The sequence below is a fragment of the Pezoporus occidentalis genome, unplaced genomic scaffold (assembly GCF_034315485.1).
Source record: "Pezoporus occidentalis ecotype Australia unplaced genomic scaffold, CSIRO_AGI_Poc_V1 ctg49, whole genome shotgun sequence".
NCBI lineage: Eukaryota > Metazoa > Chordata > Aves > Psittaciformes > Psittacidae > Pezoporus > Pezoporus occidentalis.
This window is the reverse complement of record NW_026915824.1, coordinates 3,364,299-3,389,734: the sequence shown is the minus strand read 5'-3', so window position 1 is coordinate 3,389,734 and position 25,436 is coordinate 3,364,299. Positions and strand designations below refer to the sequence as shown.

General features: G+C 40.5%; 1 protein-coding gene and 1 long non-coding RNA gene across 5 annotated transcripts in view; one reads left to right on the top strand and one right to left on the bottom strand.

Annotated features, from left to right (window-relative positions):
- The window catches only part of LOC134173055 (uncharacterized), a 314,635-nt gene that overhangs the window by 145,972 nt on the left and 143,227 nt on the right, over positions 1–25,436 (top strand). The gene's annotated exons all lie outside the window — the stretch shown is intronic.
- UBE2D3 (ubiquitin conjugating enzyme E2 D3) lies at positions 808–23,689 on the bottom strand. Of its 4 annotated transcripts, none has more exons than XM_062636734.1 (8): positions 23,532–23,689; positions 8,767–8,830; positions 8,650–8,681; positions 6,252–6,329; positions 5,296–5,401; positions 3,906–3,999; positions 3,358–3,407; positions 808–2,320 (listed from the first exon to the last, which is right to left on the bottom strand). In XM_062636734.1, the coding sequence occupies exons 1-7, from the start codon at positions 23,553–23,555 to the stop codon at positions 3,359–3,361; spliced, it is 447 nt and encodes a 148-aa protein (XP_062492718.1). In that variant the 5' UTR covers positions 23,556–23,689; the 3' UTR covers positions 808–2,320; position 3,358. The 4 variants fall into 4 exon arrangements, with proteins under 4 accessions (XP_062492718.1, XP_062492720.1, XP_062492719.1 ...); XM_062636736.1 differs by lacking the exon at positions 23,532–23,689 and adding an exon at positions 22,765–22,787; XM_062636735.1 differs by lacking the exon at positions 3,358–3,407.

The window sequence follows — 25,436 nt, the reverse complement described above, 5'->3', positions numbered from 1 at the left end:
TCACAGAAGGACCACTACTGATGCAGAAGAGAACACAGTGGTCCAAACAAGGTTTCCAACTTTCATGTAACATCCTAGTATCTCCTCCTTCCCTGATCCTGGCTCATCCACACTTCCTTGAGTTTTATAAAGCCTGGTGCCTTATATCTCACAAAACATTTTTCTAATTGATCACATAAGTGATTTCAGTGGCTATGACACCAAGACAAATAAGCATCAAATGGACATAACTGCCAAAACAGGAGACAGCAACACGTTTGCAAGCTTAGAAATATAAACTTCTACCTCAGTTGTAATGCTACTGGTGTAAGCAAAAAATCTTTGGTTAGCAAAGCAGAAAAACTGCATGGACTGCAACTTCACCAACAAATTTCAGAATGTCATTTCAGTGAGGCATGCACTGTTAAAAGAGAGCCCAGGTTTCTAAATTTCAAGCCAACTAGACTTTAAAGTTCACTTTCATAGTTTAGAACCAGAACAAACCATGTCCAAACTACATGTTGAAATTTTTATAAAAATTAAGGTTTAACATTTTATTTTACATCTAGCTTTCCACATCCATGTGGGGACAAGGAATCAGAATGTACATAACTATAAGCAGTGCAAAAGTGGTGCCAGTGCGAAGTCACAGATGCACAATAAAGTGATAGTACAGGACTAGAGAAAATGAAGCTATGGATCTTAAGAATGGAGACAAAAAATAACCAAACAAGGGAAAATATGAAGAAAGAGGGCAGGAAAGAGGAGAGCCAGATGTTTAATAATGCCCTTGTTGCTGCAAAGATAAACTAATGGCACAAGACAATGTTTCTTGTAGAACAAAAATCCAACAGCAATGAGTCTTTATTCACGTTTAGTCACCTGACATGAAGAAAGTGTCTGTTGCATTAAAATAGTCATCAATGTAAATGGCAGCATGGCTGAACAAGTCCTTTTCAATGGTAACGAACATCCCACATAGTAAAGTCACTTCAACACAGCCTCATGACAATTCCCACATCAAAACAGTACTTTATTTTATATTTTTTTGCCTCATCATTACTCCCACATTAAGATCTTTCAGCTGTCAAGTGTACAATGTGAAGAAAAAGGTTCTCAGTCAGCAAACACAGGTGCATCAGGAAGCATCTCCACAATACACCACTTCTGATCTGCTGGGTCCCAAGTCCATCCTTGAACGCTGGGCTCCCAGCACCAAGTGTAGCACACTACTAAGGCTACACTACTATGTTAGCTTATTAATTCTGCATACATCAGGCTGAACAATGTGTCAACCTGCAACAGACTGAGCACTGTAACTGAAAATGGCAAAAGATTTACTCTATTGAACTTTACATCATTATTTGATGTTAAACAATGAGGCAAATCCCAACAGTATATACAAAAACCAGCTTTGCTTTTACAAAAGATTTTGTTTCCCATATTGATTAATCCAGGCAGCTAACTCATTGGTTTATGCAACTTTATTGAAGAAAATAAATCAATTACTAGTAGAGCTATTAGTTGATCGCTCATCCATTGACAACTTGCATCATTTATTCAGTGCTTATATTAAACAGTGTTCTGGAAGACAGATTAACTAATAGCTCCAAGCCTCCTAACAAAATTTAAATGAATTACAAAAATGTTCTTAGACCCTATTTTTGGAATACAAGGGATGTTTGACTTCCAATTTCCATTCTCTGTAAAACAAGAACTGGTCATTCCTTTATTGACATGCATAAGATACATCACATTTTCTGTTCTGCTGATGCTATAGATTCAATACCAATTCTCCAGACACATCAGTTATGAGCAAAAGTATATAATAAAACCTCAGTTCTCTAACACTGGAAGGTTTGGAACAAGATGGATGTTGCTACAGCAATGTTACTTCTGTGATGAGAGAAAAATGAACATCCATCTCCCCTCCCCCCTGCAGGTGATATCTTCAGTATCTGTTAGAGCAGTGAGGAATGTTTGTTTTTAACCTCATAACCAAGTTAGAATGAAGACATTGGCCACATAATACACATGCTCCATTAAAAAAAATTCTGAATCTTGGGCAACTGTTCTTGTGTAACTACTTTACAGATTCTAAAAGCAGTTATTGTCCAAAGCTGGAAGAACTAAAGTCTTCTCAGATGAGCATGTGCATGAATGGAAGGAGGTAAACAAAAAAATAAAAAAGATGAGGTCTGATAGGGGAGCAGCCGGATAAGAAAATCAAAAAAGGAACAGTAATTTAAAGTTTATTCCAGCTATAATGTAGGTTATTCTGACTTTAAGGTAGCATCACATGGCATACTTCTGAGTCCATTCCCGAGATATTCTGTTGTACCTGCGAACAAAAACAGGAACAGGTGTCAGCATGAAAATGAATTTCCTAAACAGTCCATGATTACATCACTTAATACCCATCTCCCCATTCCCTTCACACTAAGAGAAGGTTCTTTCTACACTAAGATATACTTGGAACTGAAAAAATGGAAAATCCCTCCCTGAAGTAACTAGGATATCCTCTCATCTACATGAAATGCTAAATTCAAGACAAGCCCATCTGCTAGAAATCTGTTGTGAAAAACTACTGAAGGGGAAGAAAGAGACTACCTGGGGTGGGAGAGGCAAGGAGAGCATTTTGTTTAAATATTCTCCTTAGGTAAACCTTACAGAGTATCACATGCCATAAGTAAAGATTACTTGGTTAATAATGTCACTGGATACAGAATGTCAAATTTCCCATTTTAGAGAGTAACAACACTAAGCATTTCTTCACACTTAATATTTCTCTTTCCACATGAGTATATTGCTCAAGCAATTTTAAAAAGGACATTAAAAGAATATTTAACTACACTACTTCCAGAGGAATTGAGCTCACAATTAGTTTATACTTAACTCCATGCTTGTCAGTAAGAAGTTAATTTTCAACTATACAAGCAGAACATAATCCCCATACGTTTTCCTAGTTTGTATGTGGAAGACAGATGCTGCTGAAGAATAAAAAGTTAAAGTTTAGATTGTCTAAATTCACTCATGTCTATGCAAGTGGTCCTGCTACAGGGCATCACTTTTAATGACATTCTGACAAAATCTGGGCAAATACTTATCAGAACACATTGACAAGCTGTCTCAAAACTTGGTAATTATTTCATACTATCTTTTTTTTCTTTTTGGCCATGCAAGAGCAGTATCTGTGAGAAATAGTGACTAGCCGATACATTTCACACTAACCACAGATCAAGCTGTTAAATATACAAGTTCAATATAACTGGTGCATCAATTATCTGTTAGTTAATCCAGTGCCTTAGAGCATGCAGCACCCAAGTGCTGACAAGTTTCCATTTTGTTAAATGCACCATAATGTGCACATATTCTTACCCTACAGCATAGCGTATTTCTCTGTCCACTCTCTTGCTAACCTATTGTACCTAATTGGACAAGTATATTTAGCATTAATATTTTATATAAAAAAACAATCTACTTCATATAATTCTATCTGTGAAAACTGTTAAAACCACATAAAGGAAAAAAAAAAAAGTTGTTTTAACACAGACACGAAAAGTTATGCAGCCTTTTTCCAAGGGGAGCACCACAATGAGGCAGCAAGCTGCTACCAAAAGAAAGTAACAGAATAACAAAGCTAGCTTTTCCTCAATATGAAGATTTGACTATAGTCTATTTATACATGGTAATAAAAAAACCTGGGCAATAATATGCTTTGACATACTGCCACACATGTGAGAAAACCCACAACTTCAAAGATACTAATCCCCGTTGTTTTTAAATTATGCACTACCAAGAATAGGTACTCCTTTGACACACAAGTTCTCTCCATCCCAGATTTTCACAAAAGGCTCACTCAACAATAGCTGTGTGACAATGCACTCTTTCAAAAGTCTTACACAACTCTGTGCCTCTGTACTTACTTGTCTCTGTCTGTTTTATAGATACGTGCAATCTCTGGCACTAGTGGGTCATCTGGATTTGGATCACATAACAGTGAACAAATGGATAAGAGAACTGTAACAAAAAAATAAAGAAAGAACTGAATTCTCAGGAGCAAACCAGGAGTAACAATCTCAGAAACCATGGAGCACAGATCTTTGCATTAACATACTGTCAGCACAGGATAGAACCCAAACAGCCTTTTCCTGATACAAGGCCAAAATTTGTAATCCACTCTAAATAAAAAGCCCAGAATGACAAAGTTCGTAAGAACTATTTGTTTCCTATTTCCCAATACTTAAGAGCGGTCAGTAAGCACACAAGACCAGCACTATGATGCAATGTAGTGGCCAACAAAATCATGTTATTATGTATCCTGATGACCAGCACATTCCATGCTTTTAGTCACTAAACCCAGAACTTTTTAGAATTATTATTTATTTTCAAATCAGACTGAATTTTTTCCCTGGTTTATGTAAGGTAGCAATACTCTGGTCTGCACTGATAAAACTACATGTACGTTGTAAAGTAAAGGAGTAACGCTGTTGTAGGCAGATAGGATGACTTTATCCTCTGCCCTCACAGCAGCTTTGAAAGAAAAACAATAGTGACTGCATTAAAACATACGGAATCCACATTCAAAAAGTAAACCGATTCCTTGGACAGACAGGAATTACAAGTTCTATAGACAAAGGAGCACTTTGATGGATCTTTTGAAGCCACAGTGACCAGTGGCTTTGAGGCAAACCAAAATTTGATCATAGTCAAAATATCTGAATATTAACTGTTATTTACTATAGTAAAATGACAAAAACTACAAAGCTTCTATTGTAGCACATCAATTTATCCTGAAGTAGAATCAGTAAGCTTAGTTCATGATGTAATACAATGCCACAGTGCGCAATGGCAGAAAGGAATGTGTATCAGTAACAGATTCTTCACTCATTCTACCACAAAGATATTCCAATATAACCCTGCATGTAATTCTAGACTGACTCAGCCAAAAAACCATGCAGATTTCATTACTAAAATGCCTTTAAATTAATATGCAAGTGTGCATCTACATGGATAGATGCAAACAGTTTCCCAGCCTTAACTCAAATATACCACCACAAGCCTGTTTCTATCCTAACACTGACAGATTCCTCTGGGACTAAGCCAGTAAGCTCTGCTAAGAATCCTGAAGCAAGGAAGTGGCCAGACAAGGCCTTCAACAGCCACGCAGCAGGCATGAAAAACACATTAAGATAGCAAATTGGCAAAACAGTCTAGAACAAGTAAGGGAAATCAAGAGATGGGTAAGAACTCTATCAAAGCTAAAAGCACAATATTCAACACAAGATGGAAACATTTCTCCTTCATGAAAGTTACCTTTAGAAATAGTTAAAGCAGGAGACCACTGTGATCTTAGAATATCAAGACAAATGCTGCCATTACTGTTAATATTTGGATGATAGATTCTTGTCGTAAATGCAACCTGCAACAAAAAAGAAAAAAAAGAAAGAAGAGTGTGTTCTGGTCTATGATGACAATGACATTCCCCTTTCTTCTCAGTCAAGCCATTAGTCATTAGTCAACTTCATTTACTCTAAAACAAAAGGATTAAGCAGTTAAACTGCACCAAATTCACTGAAATGCACCCAAGCCACAACCTCTCACTAGTTCCAGTCACCAGGCACTATTTAAAACACAGCCTCATACTTGCCCTTTCTCTGTTTGAATCACAGGTGCCTGCATCATGATGAAGACAACTCAACAGAAGTGTCTGAACCACAGTAACACTACTATCACAGAGCTAAAGAACTTCAAACACTGCAGCTGCTCCAAGTGCGCACTTTCACATTGACTGAAAATTAGAAGACAGTGCTAATGTTTGATAAATTTAAGTATATTTCACAATTACTGCCAAATTCTAACAAATACCATCTTCACTGACTTTAGGCACTCATAGTGCATCCCTATCCATAGTGTCACATTCCTATAGACCAACCCAAACAGCTACACTGTAATACTTGACAGTTCCTTCATCAATAATTCTATTACAGTAATATAATGCTAATGAGTTTTGTACCAAATAAGAAAAAAATCCCACAGACATAAAACCAAACATCATTCCAAGACATTCAAAATTCACACATACAAATTTGCTCTTAAATACATGCCCGTTCTTGTGGTAGTCAGAGAGGGACCTAGTCATCTAATATACTGTAGGAACGCATGAAAAGAAGTGAGAACTGGACAATACTGCAACAGAGATGTGACAATTTCTGTCCTGTACTTGGTTCTTTAAAGAATGCTAACTTCACAACTGAGAAAGCAATACTTACCTTAGGTGGTTTGAAAGGGTAGTCTGTAGGAAAGTGAATTGTCAAGAAGAATACACCACCCTGATATGGACTGTCATTCTGTCAAAGCAAACAAATAATTCTCCTATTACCATCTTTACAACTAAATATCACTCAAGATGTTATTTATAAATAAAGAACAGGAAATTTATTTAAAAAACTGACCTCTCTCTCTTACCTACCAAGAGAGACAATTAAAATTCAATTACTGCTTCCTAAGGTAAATGATACAGAACACATACAGGTCACTTTTCATATGGACTTCTCTGAGCTAATCCATAGAAAACAGATACATGTTGTGGCCATCCAGTTTTCAGTGGCCATGGACAGCTCCAAAGGCCTCCTATTCCCTCCTAAGTTTTGTCCTTGGCTCAGGCAGTGCTCAGTCCTGCAGAAAACCTATGAATGAATACACAGCTAACTCTGCTCCTTGCAAAACAAAAAAAATAAACCCAAAACGTAAGAAAAAAGCTACCCTTCCAGCACCATCAATTAAAAAAAAATAAAAAATAATCAAGATTAAAGTAAATTCTTCCTCTCTTTCTGCATTCAGAAATTCACCGTAATCAAGTCTGAGTGCTTACTCCCTGCTCCAAGGAAACAATCATGGGGTAATTCATTCAGGCGTTAACTATTAGAAGTAAAGCAACATGTGGAAGTAAAAAAGTTGAACAGAGAATAAATGGAGTGGCTAAATAGGAATTGTGCGAGTTACTAGTTACAAGAAGAAATATGCAAGAAATTTTACTTGAAACTATAACTAAATTTCTGAAATACAGAGTTAACTATTCTATTCCATTGCTTAACCTGAAGACTATAAGGCTTTTAATTCTAGATTCATGACTGGGGAACATAAATGAGATATACAGACTACACTTGTGAATTATTTGCAAACTGAATTTTCATATTAATTGCAAGAACATTTCACCAGCGTAAGAAAATAACCACATCTTAGTTAAATACCAGAAAATGAAATTCTGTGACACAAGACAAGGTACTCAAACCTGAAAACACATATACCCTATCTCATCTCTGCTGAAAACCTAGCACTCAAGATGCAAACTCTTGTATTTGGTCAACAGATACTATGCGAGGCCTTAAGGAACCAGAAAGCAACCCTTTTACTCGGCATTTTCCAGGAATACATTTTTAGCAATTACACAAACCCCTCTCAGAATGTGTTAAGGCAACGGAAGCTCTCCTGCATTTAAGGAAATCACAGCTTTTGTAATACCCTATTGCAGATGATTGCCACACCACAGGAGCACTAGAACTACTAACACCACACTTCTGTCAGGATACTGCCCAACCCTGAAACAGCAACACAGACCTTTTGGCAGCACAAAAAGCACATGGGTAAAAAGGAGCTGTACGTTATTAAAACCAGAAGGAGAAGCTAAACATAATAATCCCAGTTTAAATTCAACTGATGTTTAATACCTTATGTCCACACAGACACCAGCCACATAAAATCATACTCAGTATAGTGCAGAACATTCCTTGCTATTTAAGCATGAATATAGCTATTAAACAACTTCAGCATTTTGAGGCACCTAGCTGCAATCAATGAGGACCAGGGACTTTGGAATGGAAAGCCGCTTTTCCAGTCAGGTGAACCTCTAATAAGCACATTTTCCATAGCCACCTCCTAAAACCACATTTGTAACTAAAGTCAGGCAGTTCAGCATCACTAATATTTAATTCCTACTTTGTGGTCTCACCAGAAGCACCATATTGTAGCTGCAGGTCTACTGGCATTCAGTACTTGCCTTCTCAAATTACAGAAGGTTTTGTTTCCTAAATACAGACAACCAGCCCTGAGAACTCCAGATGTCAAGTGTTTGCAAGTTAAGGTTTCAGTAAGAAAAACATTTGCTTGCTTTATTCTAGCAAGAAAGAGGTCACATTCAGGTTTCAGATGCTTGTTGAACATTTAAGAGAGACTTTTTTCCTCCAGTAATAGCCGGATCACATTTCAGTGACTTCTCCCCTTCTAGTCCTAAAAGCATTCAAGATCTCAGTGCACAACACCAGATCAAGTAGAATTCCCTGTTCTAAGATCCAAACAAAGGCATCCCAACTAATTCCTGACACTAGGACCAGCTCTAGTACAAAGTCCATGCTAGATTCAAATTTTAGAAAAATTTAAATGCCAACAAAGTTCCTAGATATTGATAATGCCTAACACTGCTTCAGAGATCATTTCAGCTGAAAGAAATGTCCTCATAAAACATTCCAGCAGTAAGTATCATCAGACTGATCCCCCCCTTCATTTCTTGTAAGGAATACCTCTAGAACTAAAAGGAAAACAAAACCCCCCAGTTTCCTCCTGAACAAGAACTCTCGTTTAGTATCACGTCACAAGAATTAGAATACTTACAGGTCCCATAATTGTGGCTTGCCAATGAAACACTACAAAAGAAAAACTCCGCATTATTATCTATGCATGATATGTTTTGAGTTAGCACAGCAAAACACAGAACTTAGGGTTACTTACTGTCATCTCCAACAGGACCTGCTGAACACTGTGCTGGAGGATCTCGGGCTAAGTCACTAAGTTCCTTTAGAAAAAAAAAAGAATAAACACCATTCAGAGAAGAAATGCTAATGAACTGTCATTTGTACTTCGTATCAGGCAAAAACCCTTAACAGTTTTTCCATATGCAAGCACAGAAGAATGAACGATAATAGCTATTAGAACCACTAGGTCAGTATCAAACTTGTCTTTATAAAAGACAATCACCACCAAAACCAGCTATGAAGGCAAACAGCTACCATGACTATGCTTTTCCAAATAAATATCACTACCATGAAGACAGCAGGATGCTGAGGAAGGGACAGAAGGAGAGCAGACAGGGCACAGAACCTGAAGGGGGCAAAGGCTAACCACTTTCTGATAAAAGATTTGCAAGGATTCAGTCTTAGCTAGAGAGGTGGGAAGAGAGAAAGCTGTTGATGAGTCTTCATGAAACAAAGCACTGTGTATGTAATATCTGATATTAAAACTTGGAACAAAAAGCAAAAAAAAAATAAAATAACCAAACCACACAACACAAACTCAGTTTCATTTTCCCCACTACCTCCAGCAGGGATGTATCTTGCATAGAGTTAAGCAGACAGGAAAATGAAAAAGGATGACAAGTGTTGGAATCAGGCAAAATACCTGTATTTTTTATTTTAAACTACACATTTAAGACAACGATGCCTATACAATTCTGAGTAACTGAGCTGCAGAAACAATTCCCTCCCCGTTACAGAGGGCACCAGAAACTTCAGATGGAAAATTCCTTGTGTGGTATCGAGATTACTGGGTATGAATCAAAGCAGGTCAGCATTAATTCGTTTAAATGCTCTACAAGTTATTTGTTTGGACAGTGTCTTTTTAAATTAAATTTATACTTTCAGTTGGAAGTATGTAACAGGTATCTTCCCTCTCCCCTGCTCTCTTTTGAATCTAAAAATGGCTTCAGGAGCTTCTATAGATCTGCACTTGTCAAGGCATCTAGAAGTCATGAGAAAAAATGGAAAACCTTCAGCCCCTCTCCCGTATATTAAGCTGCATACAGGTTATTTTGCTACAAGTCTACACAAGTAATTAAACAAGAACTTTCCATTACTTTGTCAGACATTTAAGAAACCCAGACATATCTATTATGCTGGAAACACGCACACATTCGGAGCAGACAGCTGTTTTGCCTAGGAATATCCTAACATACATCCTTTAAGTTTCACAAATTCTGCACTTGCTAAAAATCTAGTATGTGTAAACCAACATAAAATGAGGGGAAAAAATATTAATAAAATTAAGTCCTCTGTGACACAAGATACCTCGCTCTTTGTAAGACAACAACTGCCACAAACACAGAGAATAACATGCAGACATCCATATGCTCAAAGAAACCCCACTCCCAAATATAAAAAAACAGATTTCAGTTTTGCACTGGTTATGTAGTAACCAGACTGTTATGTAAAATGGAATTTTATCAGTTTTGATAAGCAATGGCAGAATGAAGTTAATATTACAGTTCATTTCACTGCTGCTTTTATTTGGAAGCGTGGGCAACAGCGCTTTCCAGATGAACACAGTAAATCCATTTACAGTACATTTCTCTACACTCCACAGTTATTACAGAGGATCCCCGTGACAGACTTATTTCTGCCGTAAAATATCACTTATGAGGTCCATATGTTATTCAGCACCCTCTGGAAGGGATTGCTATGTCAATTTATATTATCCATGCAAAGGCAAACAATGAATGTAAAATAACCTTCATATAGAAAGCTCCTTTAATATTTGGGGGGGATATGGGTGTGTGTGCGCTTTGGTTCCCTCCCATTTAAGAAATGCAGACAGTTTTGTTAATCAGGCTTATTTTTCAACTAAATATATTATCCAGTTCTAAGAATGAGCAATCATTTCCAAAAACTAAGAGTGAAACAAAAGTATTTTGTCCCTTAAAATAAACTGTAGCAATAGAGTAAGCAAAGACACAAACATTACTATTTTAATGTACCTGAATTATTTGAATTAATCAGGCAAGAAGAACAGATCCTGGTTTTTAAGAACTATGACAGGAACTAAGAATCATAAAAAAGCTCTTCATACATTTTATGAAAATTACAAAAACTAGTAGCATTAAGACAAGAAAAGACTGGCATAAAGCAGACTGCTAGAGGTATGTGCATTAGACTAGAGAGCTTTTCAAAAGGTACTACTGTCTTCAAAGAAACAAGAAATAGGTACTTGATAAAGTATGTTAACTCAGCAGGAAAATTAGACTGTCTCTCTAATCCAACTAGATAAAGTAAATTCAACTGGAAAAAGTAAACATAAGTAGGACTGCAAATGTAAAACTAACATTAAATTTAATAAGTTCTGGTCAAAAATATGTGCAAACCCCTGCTTCAGTAAATGAAGAATAATTTACAAGCTGAAACCGGGAGTTTTAACATTCCGGTCTCTAGTCATTTCAAAATACATGACCAGAATTACCCCTTTTAACCACTTGAACTGCTCTAGAGAACAAAGAAGCAGTGATTTTCGTAAGCTAAAGGACTGAAGTGCTGTCTGGCCCAAAACACTTCTGTAAAAAACCCAAACAGCCCTAATTTGATGCAGTTCCAAGCAGTTCAAACACGGATAAGGTTAGGAACATAACACACCACTTCGCATTTCAACTACAGAGCAAGCAATTTACCCACCAAGTTAAAAAAATAAAGCTTCTCTTAGGGTACTGCGGCCAGAAGAATAACGTTTGGAGTAAAGCTATTTGATTCAGCACAGTGTGAAGTGCTGTGGAAGAACTCACGCAAATGTGAAACAAACGCTGGCAACTTCTGCCTGCTTACAGGAACACCAGGCCTATTTCACCTCCCTGGTAAGCCTGTGACACTTCACAGCTACATAAAAGGAGGGAGGTTTTTCAAACAACGGAGCAAAAAGTTCTCTTAAAAAGTGCCTTCTTCTAAAAGCTACAACCGTGCCGAATCCAACAGGCAAACTGGAATAACTGTCACCTAAACAAGCAGAGGCACATGGGCTGTGATATTTGGAGTACAGTTGAAGCATTTCATTCAAGGAAAGGGAGGAGCTCTTTTTTCTTCTTTTAATTGTTATTTTTTAAAGCCTCCGACTCAGCAGCAGAAACACACAGCACCCTTCCTGCCTTCTCAGCTCAGCCATCAAGAGCAGCTACTCTGCAACGGGGAAATATTTAATCTGAAAAACTCCTGACATCAAAACGAAGCGTCACCATTTCCATGAGTCAATTAAAGACAGCAATTTTTAAGAAACCAGCTCAATTGTTCCCCTGCTTTCCCTCATTTCTCACCAAGAAGGTAAAATCCCTGCTCAGTTTCATTTTACAGAGGTTAACTAGAATTGTAGAATTTAAGTATTCTGTAAAGTTTTAATATATAAGGGCTTTATGCTTCTAATACTCCTTCTACTGAAATACTTATTTTTTGTTTTACTTCTATATTACCTTTTTTTTTTTTTGTTTACATTCAGTTTCAGTAGTGCCTTCCTTTACCAAGAGGTACATCAAGTTGCATCCCAAGCTGTCTTAAAGCCCCATCAAAGCAGAACCCACACTTCCTTGGGGTCAGCTCCTACAGTTTTTCACTTTACAGGTGGCCTAAGGAAAAAAAAATAAATGCCCAAGCAGCAAATTCCAACGACTTTGCATAGAAACAGAAAGCCAAATTTGGTTCAGAGTGATGTGTTATATGCCTATCGGAAAGGATTAGTCTTGAATTACAACCGTGACTAGTAGTCTCTGGCACTGCCAGAGGTTTCCGGTATAGCTCCAGCAGATCACCATTTCTGTGTCCCAGTTTCCAAATATAAAGTTGTGACAGTTCCTACCTCTCCACAAGGATGATTAGTCACTCAGCTGTTACAGATTTAAACACTCTTTAAGGAGTAAGCATCAACGCTACTGTTAAAGGACAATGGCAATGCAGCATGTACAGGAAGCAATACACATACAATTTTGCAACAGTTTTGGAAAACTGAGAGATGATTTTCCAACAATTTGGAAATACAGCAACAGTACCCGCCACTGCAGCAAACAGACCTGCTTTAACACAAATTCAGCACCAGGGTCTTCTGCCAGTTTCACATAACGTCTGTAGCAGAGAGATGCAGTTTTATTAGTGTAACAGTCCCATTCCTAATCTTCTCTTTCCCTATAGATTCATCAAAAAGCTAACAAAAAACCTTAAACCAATATTTTCAAGGAAAAAAAAAATGTTTATAGAAGCTACCTAATCTGCTTGTTTTTCATAAATATAATAACTAACAGAAAATACTGCTTATGCTTCAAGCGAGGGTGGTGAGGCACTGGAACCAGCTGCCCAAAGAAGTGGCGTAAACACTCCACCCCTGTCAGCCAAGGCCACGTTGGACAGAGCCTTTGGCAACATGGTCTAGTGTGAGGCGTCTGCCCATGGCAGGGGGGTTGGAACTAAATCTTAGGGTCATTTCCAACCCTAACCATTCTACGATGATCCAAAACACTGACCTGTGAGTGTGAATGCAGGAATAAAATACTATTATATTATAAACTGCAACAGTGTCTAATTTTTTTTTTACAGGAAAGCTGCTAAAAACTCTTTAACAACTCCTTTCTATCAGCTATTTAGAAGATTACGGAAGTCATTTAAAGGAGGAAAAAGATTTAAAAAATTACAAAGGATACCTCACCCAAATATGCATGAGCAAGACAGTGAAGGAAAATGTTTACAGGAACTAGTTGCTTTTCTCACAGATGTTTTCAGGTCTCAGCAAATTCAGTAAGAAAGGATGGCCTGATGCCTACCAAACTGCCTCTTTCAAGGTACCAAACAGAGCAGCATCTGCGTCAGCTCCCTTCCTTCCCATTTGTCAGCATTCATACTCCCTGTGGCACTACTGCTACATTTTTCTAGTTTAAGCTGGAAATAGCCTGGGCTTATTTTTAATGCTAGTAGCAGCTGACTTAAATACAGAGTGGCAGAAGATCACTCCCACCACAGCTTCAGAAGATCACTCATTTTCCTTCACAGGCATAAACTCAGAGTTAAATTTAATATTGATTTGTAACAGAATTATGTTAAAATCATTTACTGCAGCTTTCTGGTTTGTAATCAGGAAAGCGTAACAGAAAAAATGGGGTTGATTTGCTTTAAGTTCTGCCTTGGAGGGCAGGAAAGGTTAAACCAATTAAATCATAAGTTCAAATTAAAGAAAATAAAGAACACTTAAGCCAAGAAAAAAATCAACATTTATTAGAACCCTTGTCTGATATGTCAAACAGGGTATTTCCAACTCTAAGCATCCAAAAATTCATCACTGCATTAGTCTCACTCATTAGCTCACAGATGAAAACAGCTTTAGAAAAGAAGGATTGAAAGCAGCTATAAAGGGAGGGGAAGACCATGTAAACCTGTTTGAAGATTAAGAAGCGTCAACCAGCAAAGAACTACTGCCTCATCCCACACACCTGCATTTCCAACAGTCGTTTCAGCCTGAAAATTAATTACTCCTGGAAGCAGAAAATAACAGTCTGAAAGAACACTAAACGTGGATTTTTAACCCAAATAAGGAAGCAATGGCATGATACACATCACAAGACAAGCGTAAACAGTAGAAAATTAACAGTTTCAAACAAGCGGGCCTTTTAGACAACATTCATTAAATGGAAAAAACAATGCATAATGACAGTGTTCCTGTCATTTCCAAAAAGACACTAGAGCAAACATGCAGAGAAAACACATGAAGGGCAGTCAAAGAAAACAGCAAGGGCCAAAAAGCACAGGCCAGTTTTTAAGAAACCAAAAACATGATCAGGAATGTAACAGTTGTGATTGTTCCTATCTTGATAATGCTGCTTGCTCTGCTTTTCACAGTTCTCCTTTCTCAAGCCTTTAGTACTGGACTTCACAGGCTACACACCACATATTGTTTGTATAGTATCTAGCAACAATATCATAATTGTATATTAAAAGAAAACCTAGAAATATTCATGTCTTAGGCCTCTCAAGGAAGGAAATGCCACGCTGCTGTGCAACTGTAAGCTACTGCATGTGCTTGGACAGTGATACACCTACTCAGATGACTACAGGATATCTTTTCAAAGAACCTACCTTTGAATACACAAGCCCTTTGTGAATGAGACTATTGTCTACAGCTCTTCTCCTCTGTTCTGAAATTTGGAAGGCGTACAATGTAGGTAATGGTTTTCAGCAAATTTCAGAGTTACCAGAGCTGAAATGCTTCTCAATTGTATTCCAACCTTTTGCAGAGTTCACCTCTGTAGCTGGACAGATCCAACTGGAAAAGGAGCTCAGTTACCAGTTTTGCTTTCCTGGTCACCCATTAAAGACATTCAGCACAAAAAGGATGGCAACTACACACCTATATTTATGCTCTGAACTCAAAGGTATGGCTTGTTCCTCCCCAGAGTAGTCAAAACCCGCAACAACAGTCTTACTCAAGAAAATCTGACTGCTTTACACATATCAATTCCAAGGCATTATGACAAATACCATTCCTTGAAATTATCAGTGCTATTAAAAACACATGCTCAGTGCAGGATAAGGGTTGTGCACACTGACTGAAGTACATTGAAAGGAAAAGCCAAGCACTGCTTAACCACCTATCCATTCAATAACCAGGTATTTTAATCCTGGCTTTTCCAAGCTTTTGAATACTGGACCCTGAAACTAAGCATACTGTTCACATGGAGATTTTTCCTGCAAGAACCATAGTTATCTTTGGTTCTATGACCCAGGACTACAATGCAGCCCTCAGAGAAGATAACTAGTGTAGATCAGCCACAAGAGAAACTGCAAGATGCACCTAGCTGAACAAAACAGAAGGAAACCAGAAAAACAAAGGAACAGTAAATTCTGTATAGACAAATGTGAAGTGATGTACTTGGAAAGAAGTTTATATTCAAAGGAAGGCACTCTGGCCTGATGACTACCACTCAGGAATGAGATTCTGGCATTGTGACAGACAATTTCACACAAATGCTAGATTAACTAACACTCATTAGATGCTTGGGTTTGGCAGTGTTATGTTGATAGCCTTCCTACAGGCTGCCCACAGTTTGTCAAGGACACAGTAACATACAGTGGAACCTCAGCCACCAGCACTTGACACATCAAACAGAAGTAGCACTTCTGTGCACTGCCCTGGACTCCATGTGACAGAGGCCTTCTAGAGTTTGCCAAGCCTCCACAAACAACAATTTTGGGGACTGGGACAATAAAGGACAAGATTTTTTTTAAAAATGACACACAGCCTTCATAATTTAACCTTGGCATTTTCTGAATAAAAATACAAGAACTCTCCACGTTCACAACGAAATATATGGAGAGGAATATCATGTAACAGAAAGTTACCAAATATTCTAGCAAATAACACATCTGTAATCAGTGTGAATTCATTTTTAGATGTACTCTGACATGTTATCCTGAAATTTAATTACTTAACCTAGTGAACTCTCTCCTTTTTAATAAGTGAAAATCATCTCTCCTTTCTAAAAGGCAGGCTTGTCTTTTATTAGTCCATGTTTTATGCGAATCTAAAGATGCATGTGAACGCTACTGCAATATACCATAGGGGTACAGTCTATGAACACAACTACGTGGGGATGATTATACCAGCTTACCTTGCAACTGAACAATGACCCCACCATACTATGCTATTGTGCATAATTACCCTTCAAAATGGTTCTGTGTTTTGAACAGCTAGTGGCAGAGATACAAAACTAAGGCCTGTCTATAGGATTAGGTAGTTACACACAAAACCAGCTCACACTGAGCCAAGAGAGCATAAAAAGCCCTAAGGAAACACACAAACAAAGCCTGTTTCTGGAGTGCAGCTGCTCTTAGAGTTGCGTTCTACCTTGGCTATCTAGACAATACTGATTTCTACATGTCTAAAATATATCTACACGTGCTAAATAAATATATAAATAATAATATAAATAAGAATAAATATATAATAAATAGTAATAAATATAAAAAAATAAATCTACACATGCTAAATATATATAAAGGAAAAAGTGTTTAAAATTGTATTTGTGAACAGACCACAGTCTGAATTAGGGGAATGGAAGGAAGCCACTGCTCATCTGGCAAACTGTCATTCAGGAGATTCTACATTATTCAAAAAAGAAATTAAATCTAAGGTTAACTGCAAAATTTGTTTTTCCTTTTATCTGATTTAGAGAATTATCTGGCATTTTTATTCAAATAGGCCAGCAAATGTTGGGAAACATTTATTGCACAAGAGCAGGACACACGCTTATTAGAAACCTAAAAGAGCTTACAGAATTGATGGCCAACCTAAGTCCAGTTTACAGAGAAAGCTTACTTCAAAGTTCATGGAGCATCTAACACAATCCTCATGTCCTCCACTGGAAAAACCTAAAGCACTTTAGCATCTGTGCTCAGTTCAGTTTGCAACTCTGGTGTCCAGATGCTTGTGGAAAGGATTAAACATTTGTCTCCTCCTTTTTTCACTAGGCCCTAACATTTGCAAAGCAGTCTGCAATCCTCCCATCTTGCTTTCTTAAAACCAGACTAAAAAAAAAAACATTACAATTACACTGGAAAAAGCTGCAGGAGATCTTTAGTGTGTCTATCATATCACACATCTCAAAGGGATGAGGTTCAGAACAAAGGCTTCCGGTACTCAGAATTTTAATACTAAAGTTTACTGTTGGTAAGAAGGCTCTGAACAATGTCTAAACAAAACACATAAGAATACCCTCTACCTCTTTAGCTTTCAGTCCTCCATCCTGCAATGCTGTTTGGCTCATTTTTCAGCATTAAATCTCATCTACATCCAAGTGTTTTATGAAAGGCTGCCAAAGGCATAAACACCAATTTGAACTTGTGAATGTAATTTTAACTAATATTTTGTTGCAAGGCTTCCCCAACACTACCTATCACATTCAATTCAAATGACTGCCCCATAAACTGCCCACTGAAATAAAAGGTTTTTTATAAAAGCTCCTGTACTTGAGTTTGAGAGGTTAAATTTAGATTCAGGACAAAACTGTCCAGCAGGAGCAACGCAACACAGTTTTAAAGACTCCTCTGGTAAAGCCAAGTTCACAAAAAGCAAGCACATACAAAATGCACTGCTGACTGCAATCATATCTACATTCTCAAATGCCCCTTTCGTTTCTCACACTAATTTCTTTTTTTTCTGGCAGGTTACTTCATCATATCAGTAACAGGAGAAAACACATGCCTGTCACTCAGCCTTTTCAATGTAAGCTACAACATCATAGCCTAAACTACCAACAAAAGTCAGCATATAATGAAATACTAGACCTATTGCTGAAGTGCAGACCACACACCCATGTGCCAGCTCTGATGTACAGAGAAGGGACCTATGCAAAAAACACGGGGCAGACAGTTAGAAGTGGCAAAACTTTAATATTTGCAACAAAAATTTACTGGAGATTGTGTATCACCGCCATAATCTGAATTACACAAAAGCTCTACCCTTTTCTACTTCTTACCAGCTGTCACTTGACATCTCAGACAAGGTGAAGAACCTCCACCCTTTCTCCACTGGTTCAACCCCAATGGATACAGAGAAAACACTCTCAGGTAGGAATGAAGCCATGCTAGAGGTGGCCTCCACAAGGGACAGAGATGCCTTTGGCAAGAGGCAGTTTACTGCTCTGTATTCAACAGCTGCTACTTACAGCTGTTTACATCCTTCCCCCCTCCCTCCTCCATTGATGTGCGTGCACAAAGAAAGGCATTAGTGCTCCAGAGCTGGTTACAGACTGGGGAGGCTGTTGAAGGGAGCTCATTCTATGCAGCTCTACATCAGCTCTTCTGTAGAAGAAACTCACACAGGGAATAACAGCAAAAGCACCGGCTTACTTTCAAAAGCGGATCTTTAAAAGCTGGAATGATCATAAAGCAAACGTTGACTGGACAACCTCTTACCCTGTATATCATCCCACCAAAATCCTTAACATACTGGAGAACTCTGTTTTTATTAAGGTTTGCAAGAGGTACCCATCTAATGAGTACATTTGAAGCTCTGCAAATTACTTCAGCGAGATTAGAATCCCCTTCTCTCCCCATTCCAATGCACATACTTAAAGATCTGTGCTGACTGGGAACTTGACTTCGCAAGTCTAGTGCCCAATTAACAGGAGAAATCTTAAGCTATTGCAGTCCAAACTTTCTAGTTAAGGAAGCATCAATTTTCCTCCCATTAAAAATAAGCAGTTCTTAAAACACGTCCAAGACCATAAGAGTAAACGCTGCACTTAAGTATGAGTATCAAACCTACCCAATTAAGAAGCAATATTTCTATTTTATTGATATTCATTTCATAGTATAAATATCGCTTCTGACTATTTGGATAAGCTAAACCTTAAACAGAATTTAAGTGATGACAGCTTTCATCTGATGCTGAATAATTTTGTCCTGTCTTTTAAACAAGACTGAAGTTCTTTGATACTAATGCTTCCCAAACTCCATTAGTGACATCAGAATATTTAAAATCGACCACTGCCTTCTGGCTCTACATGACCCTTCTAACCAGTGAGTGCCATAGCTGCACTGCAGTGTCTACTTGAGGCAAGACTTGGTCTACCCCTGGATAATTAAGGTGAAGTAACTGAAGTAAAACAGGAAATACAATACATACAGAGAATATTCACAAGGGTTTAAAGCATTTTGACTAAGCTCATGAAACGTACTTCATTAGCTAGTTGAGATTAACTTCGAGCCCCTGAACAGACAATTCCAGTCTTAATTCCAAATATTCATTCAATGTATAAGATCAATCTTGTAACTTCAAATTACTGAACTATTTTCAGTAAGCCCAGCAAACTAAATCCAAGACTCTATGAAAATAAAGTATTGTAGGTTTCATCCAGAGAAGAAAACGTAATCCTGAACAGCTTTTCTAGTTTATTGGGGTTTTTTAGTTTCATACTAAGTTTAAAGGAAGTAAGAAGCAGTTTAAAACAAAAGTAATAAGCAAACTCTAGAACTCTTGAATTAACTCATCTTTACAAAAGCTACACCTTTGGTTAAACTAATAAAGAATTCCATGCAGTCTCCATTGCTGCGTATTACATCCAATCTCAAAAAAATATGGTTATCACCAGGGTTCGCAGCACTTCTTACTATGAGCATCTGCGGGAATGGGGTTAAAGCTGCAATTAATTATACAGGTAGGAGTAGCACTGGAGGCCATAGCCTTGACGAAAAGAGTTATTCTCCACTCCACCATGGTCAATGGAAGCCTTCAATATGAACTAAAATTTCAATAAATGGCTTTGCCACCTTCAGCCTTTAGCTTCCTGGATGCCAACTTCCCCTGAGATTTTCTATTAAAATACCCTGACATAATGATACCAGGTGCCTTAACCAAAGGGACATAAAGCATAATTGGCACAAGTATTTTTAAGGATTTTCAGATGAGACATTTCATGCATACACGTCCTATATTAATTCTATTAATCTCCTGCATTAGTTCTACTTTTAGCCTATCAAAACTACCACTCATGCCTTTTATACTACCTCACTCTAATGGATGCGTATAGCAGTGATAAAATGGATGTGCATCAATGATGTAACATCCTCACGTTTTCTCAATTTTACACATTCCCAATTCTGTACTCCTACATAAATGCTTCGCTGCTACCAGATCATCATCATCATTTGAAGTGGAAGTGCCAACATGCTGCAATTACAGGATGTGCATTTAGCAGGTACCACTTGACACTTCAGACCAATACCACATGCCACAAGCATGTGTCAAGCATTTACATACAAGTTCATAAATCAACATGAATTTGTTGAAAATTGGGTGGAAAAAAGAGTTGGGGAAAAAATTTCACCCTCAGGAAACAGTTAAGATGTAGGTTCGCATTATTCCATGGCAAAAGCAGTTGCTTGTTATAATAAAACAACTGCCACTCTTGTACGAAGCAAGCCGTACAAATAAAAGCAGTGTTCTGCCAATCAAATGCAGGCTGCCCTCAGAGCAGATGGCACCGATGTGACCATAAGCTCCTGCATAACATAAACTCTCTGGGAATGGCTATGTACCTGACAACTACTTGAGTCTGGAGAGTGCTTTAGAAAGGGTGTTCCAGAAGTAGATAACCCAATACATAACACACAAATACTCATATGCTTTCATTTGCAAGCCAAAAGTAGAATTTGCCAGTTATGTGTTAAGTAGGAGTTGATGCATCCGGAACGTGAACATCCTTCAAATTAAATTTACACACACTAACACAGACTGAAAGTCTTGATTTACACAGTATAATAAAAAAACTTTGGTTTGCTTGATATGTACATTTAATAAAGAGGGAGTCAGACAAACAGACTGAAAAAACCTTCACTGATGCATCTGGGATGTCATCTGCTGCAGGAGACAACAAATTCTAGTCCTGACAGGTAATACCGCAAGTTGGACTAAATCAGCTGTGCGATTACAATGTTCTGAGGTCCTGATCTCTCTTTAGCCTGCTATGATCTAACACCAACAGCATACTACAAGGAAGTGGAGAGTTTCAAGGTCTGATTTGTGACCTTATGACTAGAAGACAGGGGATCCCATCTCTGTCTTAGCGGTTCGCAGGATTAAAGTCTAAATTCACAACTGTCTCGTTGCAAAGTTGGTCCTGCTATTTTTGGATTTCGGCCTCAGTAAACACTCGAAGCCATGCTTGGGAAGAAAGCAACTTGCAAGCAGTGGTTTCAGTTTAGCAAAATGTCACTTTCCAGGTTGGCAAATACAAAATCAAAACGGTAAGCCATATATGAACTTGGAAGTGTACCTTGTAACAGTGTAAACCAATTAAAAATAGCACCTCCAAAAAAAAAAAAAGAAAATAAAAAAAGCCAAACCCATAACAACCAAAAAACCCAAACTAAAACGAACAAGAAAAAACCCTAACCCACGCATCCCACCAATTCTAAACTCTAGTACTGGGCAAAGGAAGAAGCTTCATACTACACAGTACTGTACAGTGTAAGGACCAGTAAGCACACTGCTGCAAGGACAAGACACTGCACACAACAGGCCAAGGCCTTAAAGTCGAAGAGATGACTTAGTGATTCAAGAGCCATGTTGAATCGCTTTAAGGTTCTGACCACCAGATGACTACCTAAGTGGGGGTTTGCCTCGGTTCATGTTTGACAATAAATTCTTACCTGCAGCGCCTGAGCGTGTTTCATAAGCATGAGTTGATGACAAAGCATACCAGGGAGTATCCTAGCTGTGTTTCAACTCAAGTGATATCATCCACTAATACAGGGGAACAAGTTCTGATGGCAGATTCAAAAGGAATTGTTTTGAAATTCTTGTGAGAACACAGCCAGAATTCAAAGACAATTCCCTTAGCTAGCCCTAATTCAAAATAGATTTAAAATTTTCGGGGATGGCAAAGCTATCCTTTCACTAATAAATCATAAATAACCTCTTTTTGACTAAAATGCGCCCACGAGCACTGCCAAAGCGATGTAAAAGTACAGTAAGGCTAATAGACGGCAAACTTCATACTGTGCCTCTAAAAGGTGTTCTGTGCACGGAAGCTTAGTTCACCGATTTTAGGACACACTTTCTGCCATCTTGGCAGGCTACGAGATGTCCAAGAAACTCCTCTCAGCTCCTGAAATACGTAAATGCTCCACGTAGCTCGCGAAGGAGCACAGACCAACAGCGACTTCCCAGTAACGCCACCGCACTTCCATGGCGTTTGCAATTACATCTCAGCGACTCCCGAACCCGAAGCGCTGCCGCCGAGAAACCCTAAAAGCTGCCCCAAGTGCAGCCTCACGCCAGGAGCCTTCTTCCTTGAAAGAGGTTTGAAAAAAAAGAACAAGAAACAGAAAAACCACCCCCACTACCCCCAAAAAGAAAAAAAAAGGGGGGGGAACCCAACCAAGTCCAAAACCAACCAAAACCAACAATCGAAAAGCCCAACAAAAAGAAAACTTTCATCACCTCGGCATTTTTTCCGAGTTAGCCGCGAAGTTACTCCACCCGGCTCCGATTGTGCAACGGCGAGGCGGCGGCGCGGAGCGCGCTCCCGCCCGGCGCGGGGGGCGAGGCGAGGCGGCCGGCGATTCCCGGCCGGGTGGAGGGCCGAGGCGGTTTACAATGCGGGAAAGAAGTTGCACGCCAGCGGTGAGAGACCGGCCCGAGAGGCGGACTGCCTGCCCCAAGAAGAGCGGCGATCGGACCGAAACCCTTTCCGTTTCGGTACGGCACACCCGTACCGGCACCATCCGGGCCGGCCGACAGCGGAGGGACAGTGGCGGAGACGGTAACGCCGAGCCTAAGAGGCTCCAGGTTGCACTGACATTTGAGTGTCCCCGGGAGCGGCGCCTCCTGCACCCCGGCCTCAATCGAGCCGCGCCCTGCTCTCAACCGAGTTCCCCCCACGCCCGCCCTCTGTGGCCCTGGCCGACCTCCGAGGCCCCGGGCCTAGGCCGGGAAAAAGCGGCCTCACCGCCCCAGCCGGGCCGCGGCCTCGCCGAAAGGATCCGGCCGCTACCCGGTCTTGCTTCGCCGGCCTCCTGCCTCTCCCCCTTTCGCCCGGTGGTCACCCCCTCCCCCCGAAGCCGTGCCCCTCTCCTCCCAGGCGGAGAACGGGAAAGGAGAGGGAAAAACGGAAAATAGAAATTAACAAAAAAAAAAAAAAAAAGAAAGAAGCCCGACGGGGGGAGGAGGGTGGCGGGGGCAGGCGGAGGAGGAGCTGCCGCGCTCACCTTGTTGATGCGTTTCAGCGCCATTGTGTGCGAGTGCCGCCGCCGGGCCCGTCTGTGCGCCGCGGTGACTCCGCGCTCCGCTCGCGCCGAGGGGGGGCCGGGAGGGAGGGAGCAAGCGAGGAGGAGGAGGGGGAGGAAGGCGGAGAGGGGGAGGGGGCAGAGGCTGCAGCCGCCCTGCGGGCAGCGAGGCCGTGCGCTGGAGAGGCTGCCGAGGACCGCGCCTCCCGCCGCGCTGCTCCGCCACCTCCCGTCAGCACCGGGAGAAATCCCCCGGAAACAGCCTGCCCGAGAAAAAGGGGGCGCCCGACCGGAGCGCTGCAGCCGCCCTGCGGGCAGCGAGGCCGGGCGCATGCGCCGGCGATGCGTACTGAGCGGTAGGCGCCGGTTCTTAGCCGGAGGGCAGGGCCGGGAAAGGAAGGTTCTGGGACGGCGCACGGTCTCCTCAGGCAGGGCAGCGCTTCTGCCGTGCCGCTTCTTGCCGCCGACCGAGCGAGGCTGCCCGCGGGTTCCGCGGCGGCCGAACCTCCATCTGTGCGGTGACGCGGTAGCGGGTATCCCTCCGCGCGTTAGCCGGCACCCTCAGCGGCCTGTCAGCGCCCGCGGGTGGCAGTGGGAGGAGCTAGCTTGTCCGCGGCCTGTCTCCGGTCGGACCGTGCTGGGTGCCGAGCATCGTCTGTACCGTGCTAGGTGTTGGAGACGCCTGCTGCGGGCCCTGCCCCTTCGCCAAACTCGGTGTCCGTGTGGCTGATCGGTGGGGCAGTTGGAAGGGACTGCTTCTGCAGTGGCGCGGCAAGGAGCGAGGCTGGGGCGTTCCATCGGCCTCGAGAGAAGAAACGCCGGCACCTTCGCACCCGCGCCGCTGGGGCTCGGCGGTGCGCCTCGACGGAGCCCTGAAGCCCCGGGGTTTGCAGCCATCGGTGCAGTGCCGGTGCTGCAGCAAAAGGCCTGCTCTGGCCTGGGGGAGCGGCAGTATCGGGGAGGAGCGCAGGGCTGGCCTGATGGTAACGGGCCTGGACGCTTTGGTTTAAGAGAGCATACCAGCACTGACAAATAAAGCACACCAAGTTTCTCAGTCTAGGGAGAAAGACGACCAAAGGGAAGATGCAGCAACAGGCTGCCAGCGCAGGGGCCAGGCTCACCAAATACTACTTAAAACTGTTCTCCGCTGGGCTCTTTTCTCACGGTAATAAATTGTGTAGGTTTATGTATAGCTGTGTATATGTGTAAGGGGAAGGAATCCCCCTCTGCTTCTGTAACAGGCAGAGAACGGATGCTAGGTTGCCCTTCTGCTGCAACAAGGGGATAGATACATCGTGTTAATAAACATGGCATTTGCTATCCAGGGAGTATGGATACGTAATTAGCTACATCGACTGCACTGAACAGTTTGCATTCATTATAGTGCCTTTATTGTGCTACTGTGTTCTTGCTATCTAGGCTGGTAATTATTGTCTGGTGAAAGCAGCATGTTCAGAAAACCTGATTGTGTAACAGTGTTTTCAGTATGAAGCTTGAGAGTAGCCACCAGTGAATTACAGGAGCAATGCTTTATTTATTTTACAAATAGCACTGTAGTAGGACCGTCACAGTTTTTGAGCATTCATATCATGTAAAGGTGGGAAAGAAAGCAATGCCATATACTCCAATGTCCAGTTATCTTTCCGTGGTCACCTAAACCATTCCTAGTACTTCCTTGTCTTCATTTTCTGCTTATTATTTTAGTTGCACTGAGTGTCATATTTGGGAACAGCAGTCCCAAACTATCCATTAATGTTCTTATCATCTTAATCAAGCATATTGCTGAAAATCACCTTTCTGTTTCTTGCCTGCTTTAGGTTGCAACTGCTGTTAAACTGCTCCAGATCAACAGCGTGTCTGTCACAGACATATTCCTCTGCCTTGTAA

What these genes read in the sequence shown, in the direction of transcription:
- UBE2D3 (XM_062636734.1), bottom strand. Translation starts at nt 23,555, where the DNA reads ATGGCGCTGAAACGCATCAACAAG. An exon ending in ACCCTTTCAAACCACCTAAG is followed by an intron (nt 5,402 to 6,251) that starts GTAAGTATTGCT and finishes TTTTTGTTGCAG; the next exon opens with GTTGCATTTACGACAAGAAT. An exon ending in TATAAAACAGACAGAGACAA is followed by an intron (nt 3,408 to 3,905) that starts GTAAGTACAGAG and finishes TTGTCCAATTAG; the next exon opens with GTACAATAGGTTAGCAAGAG.